At 33.6% G+C, this 12,530-nt stretch overlaps 1 protein-coding gene across 2 annotated transcripts; it reads right to left on the bottom strand.

Annotated features, from left to right (window-relative positions):
• Positions 1-1,616: 1,616 nt before the first annotated feature.
• LOC145604094 (lysine-specific demethylase JMJ31-like) lies at positions 1,617-9,539 on the bottom strand. 2 transcript variants are annotated; one of them, XM_081660043.1, is made up of 15 exons: positions 9,402-9,539; positions 9,227-9,304; positions 8,218-8,301; positions 7,967-8,131; positions 7,336-7,404; positions 7,098-7,224; positions 6,007-6,079; positions 5,595-5,711; positions 4,796-4,915; positions 4,663-4,681; positions 4,034-4,118; positions 3,549-3,949; positions 2,904-3,019; positions 2,714-2,807; positions 1,617-1,989 (listed from the first exon to the last, which is right to left on the bottom strand). In XM_081660043.1, the coding sequence occupies exons 1-15, from the start codon at positions 9,489-9,491 to the stop codon at positions 1,933-1,935; spliced, it is 1,695 nt and encodes a 564-aa protein (XP_081516169.1). In that variant the 5' UTR covers positions 9,492-9,539; the 3' UTR covers positions 1,617-1,932. The 2 variants fall into 2 exon arrangements, 1 of the variants encoding a protein (XP_081516169.1); XR_014104926.1 differs by lacking the exon at positions 1,617-1,989 and having other exon boundaries at positions 2,904-3,014.
• Between the last annotated feature and the right edge of the window lie 2,991 nt (positions 9,540-12,530).

Consider the following 12,530-nt stretch of genomic DNA (forward strand, 5'->3'; position numbering starts at 1 on the left):
GTACATCAATTCAAAGAGTACTAATTTTAAGTCACCCCCACATTAAGTCCCAGACTTCTAATACCATTTTCATGTGATCTGGTGTTGCCCCTCATCTTTCCCTCACTCAGATAAGTTATCTTCAACACTGTAAGCACACCGGTGACGCCAGCAACCGACATCGAATTCAAAGCTAACCCATTCACACGGGTACTTCAAACTTCAGAGACCACGTATACTGTTCTACCACGTCGGAAACACGGCACAACACAGTTATTGTAGGACACATTTACAGGCTCAAAGAGTACCAGGAATAAGAAAATGCATACATGTGACAACAAAGAAGCCAGTAACAAAACTGTGGGAAAAGCCTTAGACTCTGCTGTTTGTAAAGGTTATAACTTAAAAGCATACAGTACCAAAGTGTTATGTAGTGTGATCTTTTAGAAATGTATTTAGGTCACTTGCAGTCTTGCTGTGTTAAGGATCTGACACTACGAGTACTTAAAATGAGATATTTAAACCCCATTTCCATCTCCATGTGTGCGTTTTCCTAAATTATGCACACTTAAAGAGCCGTTGGTGATAATAATGCATTTGATATAAAATCAATTAGTAAAATGCATTCATTCATATTCTAATCCACCGATGATTAGAATATAAAAAGAATTAGTTAAATGGTCGGATAATATCGAAAAGAGGGAAAATTCCTTTTTTTTCTCTCTCTCTCTCTTACTTCACGGGCGGATAATACTCAAGAAAGTGGGTTGTATTCCATCTCAATTCCCCTTTAACTCCGTACAACTTTCTACTTCCACAATATGTCATCTTCATCAGGGAATCTCATCTCTTAAGAAACATGTCCTTTTTTCTTCCTTTTCTATAGTTTCAGTCCTTTTGCTTTCATCTATCTATCCGACTATCCCTATACTACAATCATCTTTTTAAAGTCATTGACAATCGAAGCTTTTGCTTACTTCAGCAACAATATGATGTCAATACTTGACCTCATCTTCTGAACAACTATGCTTCACTTGACCATTTCAAACTACTGTATTTTCTTAGTCAGCATACCACAAACTTTCGATAGTCTTTTGGTGATCAATACTTTGTTTCAAAAGAAAAGGAGATGGTCATGTCACAATATCAACTTATCTAATCTTATTCAAACTTATTATTTACTTCAGTTGTGAATTGAACTCGGATAGACCTTACATAAACTTATTATTGGCACCCGTTTATCAAACTAGACAATGTTTCTGAACAAACCAAACAATCAACCCAATTTGTAAGTCTACTACCATTACCCTTACCAAGCAATTCGGCATTACCCTTGCCTACTCGAATTGAAAGGAGGTTATATAGATGTTAATCATTTTATCATATCCCTTGGCAATTCTATTCTACCTCCCACAATAATTATTTCCTTGTTCCTCCATGCAATCTGAACTTGTAACTTCTAAACCATGTTACTCAAAACCTTCCCTAATTTTTTGTAAGCCTGTACCCATGTCAACATAGGTGTAATCCTTCATATAAATAAGAAAACTTAGATGCAGCCATGGCGGACACCATATCTAAGGCCGACATATTCAGCGAGTTTAAGCAATAACAACTCATCAACTTAACAGTTAAAATGAAACTAAAGATAACAAGCCGACTTAGTACTTGAGATTAAGTAAAAACATCAACAGAAATCCCAAGGACAACATTTTACTGTACTCAATGTCATAACATGATTTGAATTATACAGAAAAATCCACAAAGCATCTAACATCTACAAATATGGAGTACACTAGTATTCAAATTAGAACCATAAATATTCTACAATGCAATGAGTGACTCACATGAGAAATATGCCGCAGAAGACAAAGAAATTCACTGTTTAAGCACTCGAACTTTCTATTTATAACAGGCAAGACCAAGCTGTCCCAAAAAAGAATCAGTATCCCGTCAACTGGACCCGCTGAGTGTCACTCCCATGTATAGCTGCAAAACATTCTTGAATGCCTACAAAAGAGTAACAAAATCACAAAATGTAACTTACATCTTAAAATGGTACTCGTATTATAATATGGAAAAAGATATCTCGCATTATTGATTGATCTGATAAATATATGATTCTGATTGTGAAACAAAAGCATATCCAAGAATTTCATAATTATAAGCAAAATCCAGCTTCCCTCTTGGAGTCCTAGACATAGAGATGTAAGCCATAGTTGCAACAGAAAATGATAAAAAGGATGAAAAATGGATCGTGATTCAAAAGGCTTGTAAAGTAATTTTTCCAGGATAAGAAGTTACATTTGAATGATTTGATTATGTATTGATGTACAAAACTGTATGGTAACAGGGATGTAACAGAAACAGTAGTGCGGATTATATTCCCATTTCATCGGTTAATATAAAAGTTCCATTTTAAGGGTTTTCCTATCCCACAAATTAAAAATGTTGCAGAGAAAATTTTTTAGTCCCAATAGCTTAACAGTACAGTAACTTCATTAAACAGAGGTACAACGAGAAGCATGTATAGCAAGAGCATGAAGGCTTCTACCTTGCACCAATTTTGACTAATCAACTAAGCAAGCTTATGCTAAGATTAGTAACATTAAAGTCACTTCAATTAAAATAGATTCTTTTTGCTAAGTAATACTATATTTATGAACCTCTTCCCTCAACAGATATCGACACAAAATTCCAATTAAAAAAAAACAAAGGTAAAATCAGCTCTAACCTGGTGTGCAAATGACTCTTTTCCTTTCAAGATCACATCCATTACAGCAAATTGATCATCAAACACACTATAAAACCTCTGGTAGAATGAGCCCCTGTAATAAACAAGACAAATATTAAATTAGAGAAGATGTCAAACCTGCCATATTTGAAAAAACCGAATCAGAGTCATTTCACAATTGATCACTTACCGGTCTTCTTCAGTCAGTTGCTGATCTAATTCATCAAATTTTCGCGTAAGAACTTCAGCCCCCACTGGCGAAAGCATGTGAAGTATCAATGCCTCTAAGGTTCTGGGAAAGCTGTTCTGAAAAAAAAAAAAAAAACATAATAAGATGCAACTTGGATAGCACAATTAACACCAATTAATAATACTACCTCCGTTTCATATTATTTGCAACGATTAGACATTTTCCCTCTCTACTTTATGTCAAATCGTTGAAAATAATATGAAACGGAGGTAGTAATTTGCATTGATGAAACGTCAGATAATAAGTAACTAGATGCACACAAACTTTAAATAAATAAACAGAGACAAGAAGCGTCATTATATTAGTTCGAGCATTTAGTTAGAAAAAATAATCAAAGTCCTTTTTAAGAATGTCAGAACATATCAATCAATCAATCTTCCAAAAAGTGTTGTGAATTCCAGTGAAAAACTTACTACAAGGTAGAAGAAAAATGGCTTAAAATCTCAATAATCTAGAAAACGACAAAAACAACAACAAAACAAACCATATTTCACATAAGAGCACATAAGCAAAGGGACTGCAGATTAGAGCAGAAAATCTTTCAATTGGTTTCCCTGATTCAAGACATTAAAAGCAAAAACTCACCACCATTGCCATAAAAACTGTCAGAAGATCAAGTGGTTTAAGATTCCAGAGAATACTGGCAATTGAATCATCTTTCAGGCGACATAAGTTAGACATTGGCACGTTCTTTGAGTCCTTGTCTGGAATAACTCCTGAATCACTTCTTGAAGTGCATTGATCTTGAGTGGCAGCACTGGGGCAATAGGACTTGGTAACCATTGTGTTCTTGCCATTCCTATCAGGAATCACCCTAGAATCACTTGTAGAAGTGCATGGTTGATGACTGACAGCACTAACCCCATCATGGACGAGAGAAAGAAGTTCATGAAGTGCTTCAAGTGCTAGGGGGGCAAGATCATGAGGTTTGACGTTCAGATTAATCTTATTTTCATGCTTCTGGTGTGCGAGAATTCCTTGACTATCTGATTAAAGGACACAAGAATACAATTAGTTAATCTAGACCAGATGCTCAAAATAAATCCACCAATGTGCAGCGAATATAAGACCTGTTTTTCCATTATCAGGTGCTTCACTTCCGCAATCTCTCATTTTGCCAGAACCTGCATCACAAGTTTTCTGCAACATCTGATTCTGCCCTATTGAAAAGGAAAGAAGAAGTATCATGAAATAAATCCATGATCACACACACTGGGACATGTGCCAACAAAAAAAAAAATACTAGCACTTTTAAGGTCGCCATTTTTCCTGAAACATGCCTAAAAAAATGATAATGCAGACAAGCTGAAGAATATATGATATACAAGATACACAATTTTAATAATAAATGAACAAAAGAAAATTATGCAAATGCCTATACATAAAGGCACGAGACTACAAGGTAACAGGGATTAATTAAATATACAGAAAAGAACTATCACAGTTGAGTTGATGAAAAGGAAAGGTAAGCTGAGTAAAGAAGCAAACATCAACAGCCCACAAGCATACTGATAGTGACATATATAGACAAACCATTCTAAACATCAAGACATGTACTATCACTTCCATTAAGCAACAAGCCTATGCACAACAATGACAGGACCACAGAAAAAATTCTCAGGCAATCAAGGCACAATCACTTCAAATAAACAGAAAACATGTACAATTCTGCGAGAAAATGAAATGACAAGCTACATACCATCTCTTTGTCAATCAATCTTCATTTGAGAACACCCGTACCACCAACAAATACAACACGGAAAAAACATAGCATAAGTCATAGTTTATATAATTTATCAAATAACATAATTGAGGTAAATAAAAAGGCACACCTTCTCAATATGCTACGCAAGTAATATACATCCATGTGTTCCAACATGTTCGACATCATATTCGATCTCCACCAAAAGTTAACAGCTATGGTCAATTGATCGCTATCAACTTGATGGAACCTGTCAAACAAGTGATTATAAAGTAAGGGAATGAAATCTTGCAGTTCTAGAGATTATGAAAACAAAAACAAAAACTCCTCTATAGAATGTTTTGAAAAGCGTAAAGGACACAACCATATATATGGCTCTACAAAACAAAAACTCCTCTATATAACTAAATAATGAGCTAGCCTAAAGGGAGGGGTAGTCTAGGCAATGCGCCAATACAGAATTAGTTATTAAAATAGAGTTTGAGCTAGCTAGAGTAACAAGAAGAGGGGAGTAAGCCTATTTCTGATTTACATTCTATACAAACTTTTGCATTACCCTCGTCCTAATAATATTTCTGATTTTCATTCTACAAAACTTTTGCATTTCTTTAGACCTAGAAGACCAGAACGCGTATGGTTGTCAGAGCACCTGTATTTCAGAATTGATGCTTAATGTAGAAATTGTAAACCATATTGCAGTTGTAAAACAAATTGCCAAGATACTCACCAATTAAAAATCAAAAACCTCATTTGAGTCATAAGAATGTCACGCTTACACAAAAACGCAGAATTGAATCACAAAAATTATTCAATAGATTCAAAACTTGTATGCCCTGGTTCATAACAAATTAACAGCCCAGGTGCAATGGGCAGTCAAAAGGACAATCATTGCTGACATGTGTCAAGCTGACAGTTCATTAAATGCTTACCAGCCTTCAGGAATAAAAAGGCCATCTCCTGCTTGAAGAGTGAGTTTCTGGGAGTACTCATGAGCGCGTTCAAATCTTGGATAATGCGAAAAATCAGGAGAATCAAGAGTAACAGAGCTGTTGGGAAAAAAAGTTGCAGATGAAAAAGACTATTATAATAATACAGTAAATATATAAAAATAAAATAAAATAAATAAAAATAAAGCAAGAGATCAATGTCTAGCACGGGGTTCTAAACTTTTGATAAATGCATCTTGTCCTTCAGAATTTGACAAAAAGCGCTAAATCCTTAACCAACTAATATGAATTTTAAAATCCCAACCAAAACCCAACCCCACTCGCAAAATTTTGATCCCAAAACTCCCATTAGAATTATACTTACATTCCTTTAGTGATTGTATTTTCAGCATACCTATGATTAGAGGACTCTCCGTAAATTGGCATAGGATACAACAGCGGGCCAGCAGATGGTGGCCATAAAACAACTGCCAAAAGTAGAATTATCAGAGGTGAATCAATACAAATAAGCAAAAATACATATGTTATTTGCTTTAAAATTGGATGCTGCATGACAGAAGTAGAAAAGCAGCAACATTCAACGTCAGAGTTTAAAAAATATATTCCTCCTTTCCGCCTTACCTAAATATAAGTTTAAAAATATATAAAACCTCACCCTCAACTCCTCGAGGATTGCCAAATGTGTTCAAATGAAGTGTTTATCCTTATTCCTCAAAGGCTTTGATAAACACACAAAGAAGCACAACTAATATGAGAGTCTAAGGATGATCATTCCAAACAAAGAAACCAATACACAAACAAAAAGCTCAAAAATCAGAATAAATGTCCATGTGAAGAAAAAATTTCTATCAGATATTAGACTTACAAAATTTATAAAAGAAAAGTTAATTGCCATTTATATGCACCACAATAATGCAGCATATTATTACAAAGCCATTCACTTAATCTATTATTACAAAGCCATTCACATAATCTCACCCCACTATCCACAACTCTGAGTCAATGATTAGATCTTCCTGCAATCCGAACACAAACATGGTCCTAATTCAAACTTCCTTTTCACAAAATTACCAATCAGAAGGACGAGAGAACTAGAGGCACACAGCACAAGATTTTTCCAAACCAGAATGTATTATATTGGAGTTCTATAAATATGATAATAATTATTAATTTAATGCACTAGGGAAGATCTGTCACGTCAGATTTCATACACTGCATACGACAAAGATCTACCAGTCAACAAAAAAAAAAAAAAAAAAAAAAAGGGCCTATCATCACACTCTCACTAGCAATGCAAGATATCATCATTTTTTTTTCTTTTTTTCTTTTTTTTTTTTTTTTTTTTTTGTTAACAGGACAGCATAGATTTATCAAACACCATAATGCAGATATAAAAAGTGTTTGCAGATTTGCACAAACATAGCACACTTCTGCACTAAGCAACAATAATGCAAGAAATTTGAAGGAAAAAAAAATAATAGGTACCTTGCTTGCACCCAGAAATTACACATAAAAGATTATGGTGTGGATCATAGTGTGTGCTTGATCTAGCCTCTGCATTATTCATCCACAAATTGATAGAAGAAATTTTACTTGGTCCCAAGAAAGAAGGCTGAAAATAAGAAGCAAGAAGTAAGGCAGGGGCTGCATTCAGAATCAGAACAGATGATAATATAATAAAGCTGCAGATCAAAACACATAAGCAAATGGTTTGTAGACATACTATTTTAATGTCTTCTTGTAAACTTTCTAATTGTACCCTTTCTTCATTCTCTCTGTTCAGGATTGGAACCTACAGCCACATTGTATATTCAGGAATTATAAACAAGTAGATGCCAATACTTCAGTGCTTAGAATATAAAAGAGGGGTAATAAAAATCCAGCTGCAAACACAATTCAAGAGACAGTGTAGCGCAGTAGTAGCAACATAATGTCACCCTTCATTTCTAAACAATTGTTATGACTCTATGCCCTACCAGACTTCTAGCATTATCTGATAAGGCATTAAGTTTCAGCCGCCACAGATAGTTGTATATTATGAACATGAATAATTATTTTATTAAGAGAAAAAAGAAAAGAAAAAAAAAAAAGAAAAGAAAAGAACATAAATCACAAAAAGGATATTCCTCATATTCCTTTAACTCAAATAAGGTGATCTGGCCCAAATTTTTTAAAGATTTTGTTTTATCTCATCTGAGTTTTTCACTTTTTTGTATCCGTTCTATCTGAACACTTAAAGAATCATTATCGTTGTAATAGTTATCACTGTCATCATTATATTATTAACTATGCTGCACATCAGATTCTACAACTAATACACAGTCCACTAGGAGTCACTAACTATAAGCTTCAACCTGAGCTAAATAAATCTGATCACGAGCATTTGTTAAAGAATTGCACAACTCGGCATCCAATCCCACACTCTGAAGTATCTCAGACTCATTGCAGGCATCAAGACTATCATCTTTGCTCTGACCCCTCTTACAAAACCCAATGAATGAAGAAAACGGCAGTGGAACCTACACAGTCAATAAGGATCATAACCTGAATGAATAGTCCAAAATCATAAGGTTAGAAACGGTAGATGCCCAAAGAAACTGCATACCCTCTCATGGCTTCTAATATCACCATAGAAGACAGGTGCTGAACTTGATAGCATTACCTCCACAATAGTTGATTGCACCCGCTCCTAAGATTTATAATCAGTTAATCATAGATGTTCCGGCCAATTTTGGATATCAGAAAAGGAACAAAACTAAACAAGAAAAAACATTACATGATGAAAGAATTACAAAAATATGATGCAAGAAATAGGAACAAACTATGCTAATTTACGCATGTAACAATGACTCCACGAGCATGTGAACTCTTTGGTTGAATAGGGATGATAAGAAGTCGTTGAGCTTAAGATAGCTTCATTAAGCGAAAGGCAATCTAGACTTGAACTCAAGCTTGTCGAAATCAAAATTTCCAGTCACAGGTTAGCATACTGCTCTTGCTTGATTGGATCTCAAGTAAAGAGCTAGTAAATTCTTTCTCAATCTCTATCATTCTTACTTCTAACTTTTCATCATTCTTGCAAGATCCTTGAAACAATTTTGTTAAATCAACCTTGTATCTCAAACTTCATAATTCATCTATTTATTCAACTAAATCCATATATATGATCTCGAGCACATTTGTTTAACTCATCCATTTATTTAACTTAATCCATATATTCCAACATGCCATTCGAGCTTTTCAGGAATAGCCATACATAAGAGTATATCCTATTTTAAAACATTTGTAAAATCTACCGAGCTCAAATAGGCTCGTAAAGTCGTAAAGGTATCGAGTTATTGACTGGAGCCAAACTTTAATCGAGGATATCCTAAGTAGCTTAGGCTCATCATCATCCCTAATATTTATGCATAACCAAATTCCCACTTGATTAAGCTAATTTCCTTGTTATAATGGTGAAAATAATTCCTCAATTTAACTTTAATTTGTTGCGCAAATCACTAAATTAACAACAAACAAACAGCCAATATACTGCGTACAATATACAATGCATTTAAATAATGAAGAAACCAACGCAAAAATAATGCAAACTAATGAAATTATTAAACGCAAACCTGCAAATAATCGAGACCGCCATTTTTAGGGTTCCAACTTTGGAAAGCTTTCCAATCCTTAACACATCCTCTGAAAACCTTTTTTTCAAATCAAAATCGAAACAATATTCAAAATAAAATTAATTTCAGAGATAGAATTATAGAAATAGAATAATAAGGAAATTGAGGAATTTACAACGGGAACGTTTAGGGTTTCGATTTGAGACTCAAATTCTTCAGTGGAAATAGTTTCTTCGATTTCTTTAATTCGCAATGATTCCTCCATTTTTGTTCTTCACTTGAATTCTACTGATTTGAGTTCAATGCTTCAATAGTTCAATATTTCTATAGTTATAAGAATGATGAGGGAAAAAATGATAATGGGTCGTTTTGTTGGACCACGTTTTTTACGCTAACTATCAGGCCTTCTCTATTCACAGTAAAGTGGGCCGATCTGATAAAAAACGAAATCCAACCCGATTATGTCTGAAGATTTTGGATATCGACATTAACTTACTGTCCCAAACCGATCTAATGATAACCCGACGCTTTTTATTTTAATCCGAGAATTTCACCTTTACACCCGATTCACAATCAATTTAGGAAACCCGAGACTCAAATTAGGGTCTGTTCTCATTGACTGAACTGAAATGAATATTTTATAAGAGAAGGAAATTAGGTTTTGAAGTGAACTGAAAATAAACGTATGAGAACAGGCCCTTAGATCTGATTTGATACAAGTTTTTTTGTTTTTCTTTGGGAATTTAAGGAGTTTTTAAGCATTCAAGTATGTATTTAAGACGAGTTGAGTTTTTATCATTTTTTACTTTCTTACCATAAGGATTAAGAATAAGTTAAATAAAGATATGAATAACTTTTTTTTTTTTGTGTTGACATCAACTCTATTTTCTTACCATGTTAAAAGTTTTATTAGACAACTAAAGGGTGACACGTGTCATGGAGGCCCACTTGTCGTGACAAACACAACACTTGCTCAAGCAGGTTGAGCCTAGACAGGCCAAGAAATAGTTGGGTCGTGGCGGGCTCATGCCGATATTTTTAAATCAAAGCTCAGGCTATGCACGACCCCGCTCACATGTTGTGTCATGCTAATAAACCCCCCTTGATAATTTTTATATTATTCTTAAATTGGCAAAATAAATAGGTCACTATCAAGATGACTCACTGTGGTCAATGTCGTGGTCATACCAAGTTTCTTTGGAAAAAAAATATCCATACATGACCCTTTCTCATTGAACCACTCGTGCCGTTTTGACCTTCTAACAAGCTCATGCCAAGCTGGGTCATTTTTGTGTCGTGCTCAACTGGCCTTCATATTGGCTCGATCCATATCTATATCTATATACAACTATTCACTACCAACTAGCATTGAGCAATTATCAGAGTATCAACTACTCCTACGTACGGTTAACAACTATGAGCACTTTGTTTTAATTTGGATAGGCTAACTTGAAACCTTTAGTGGTCAAAATTCAAAATAAATGTACAACTTTATTAGATCAATACTAGTAGTCAAGTAGTCATTAATATACTCGTAACATCATCAATAAGGAGATTAGGTTTATAAATGACTTTGCACATTTTAGTCATTAATGTACTAGTCATTATATTATTATTAACTATTATGATTACATGTTTTGAAATCTAATTTTAGCTAGCAACTTGGTTTCAATATACAAGTATATAGTTTTGCTTTTGCATCATTGGATAGACTAATTCTAAGTCATGCGCCTGGACCATGTCCAATTTTCATATAACCACGCAAGTATTGAGCACGAAGCAATACAAGTAGGTATATTCAAGCATTCTCTAGATTTGGTAAATGAAGTGCCGCAATATTAAAGCATGCTGTAATTGATCTGATAAGAATATGAGACTACCAAGAGCTGAAAATTGACCGTGGTATACTATATGAAAATGAAACCTCAAGCAAATTAAAATACCAGTTGACAAATAAGTTTATCAACACATTCAAGGCACATATGCTCTCATACGATAACGTACAGCAGTACCTCACGTACATGTAAATTTATCGTCCTCCAAAATAAGTTGTTACATTTGTATTTTTTTAAAAAATAATTGGTTAATGTATTGGTGTCTTGAGGAGTTGTGTGTGTGTTTTTTTTCTTTTTTAAATTTATTGTAAATTTTGTATCTTTGTCTATTTAGGAAAAAATGACATAATGACATTTGGATTAAGATTTGAAAAAAAAAAATGAAGCTTAATTACAATAAAAAGTTTTAATTAATATAATTTCCTTAAAGTTGAGGTAAGAGAAGATGTCATAATACGAAGTATTGCTTTGTTATTACCAAAAATTACCAAGGTTTGTGTCAAAAAAAAAAAAAAAAAAAAAAAAAAACCTGAGGTTAAATCTAGTTTCATAATCATCAATTATCGATTGTAAAAGTCGTAATTGATAACCCTTAATTGTTCTTACTAAACAAGAAATTATTGTTATTAAATTTTATATTTAATTTTAATGCGAATGAAGAGAACATATAAGAGTAGCGTAACATGATATTTGGATATTACAGATCAAAGTAGCATTAGGCCTATTCTGATTTACTAAACTAAACTGAACTAAGCCGAGCTGGAATGAAAGAAAAGGAAATTAAGAATAGAAGTGAACTTAAATTGAGTTAAAAAAAGACCTTTAGGGCCTGTTCTCATACGTTTATTTTAAGTTCATTTAGCTCCTAATTTCCTTCTCATATAAAATATTCATTTCAGTTCAGCTCAACTCAGTTCAGTTCAGTTTAGTTCAGTTCGGCTGAGTTCGGTCTATGAGAACAGACCCTTACTAAAGACATTATTTTATATAGTAGTAGTTGATTTCATGACCATGGTAACGTTGTGTGAATGAACATTAGTTGACTCCATCTTAGGCTGACCAAACTTTATTTTATTAAATTAAGATACAAGACTTATTCACACCTAACCACATTTCATGCATCACTTATTCAGTTAGCTTTCATTGAACGGAAAGTTATAGTCTTGCTTGTTTAGTTTAGATGTTTACCAATCAAGAATTAGCAACTCTATGAAACGAAACTACAAATACAGAGTAATAAACTACTCGTATAGTACTACGGAAGTTTTAAGTCTTCTAACTCATTTATTCTCATTTGCATATTTGCATGCATGGCTAATTAAATTGTACGGAGTATGTTTTTAGGGCAATTTAGGTTATTACCTTATTACACGCATAATTATATATTAAAGCATCAAAAATTAATGCTATACTCGATCATTATATTTTCTCTTGTGTTTGCTTTTGATTTAGTTGTATCATGATTTTAA

Source organism: Chenopodium album, chromosome 2 (assembly GCF_948465745.1).
Source record: "Chenopodium album chromosome 2, dcCheAlbu1.1, whole genome shotgun sequence".
Taxonomy (NCBI): domain Eukaryota; kingdom Viridiplantae; phylum Streptophyta; class Magnoliopsida; order Caryophyllales; family Amaranthaceae; genus Chenopodium; species Chenopodium album.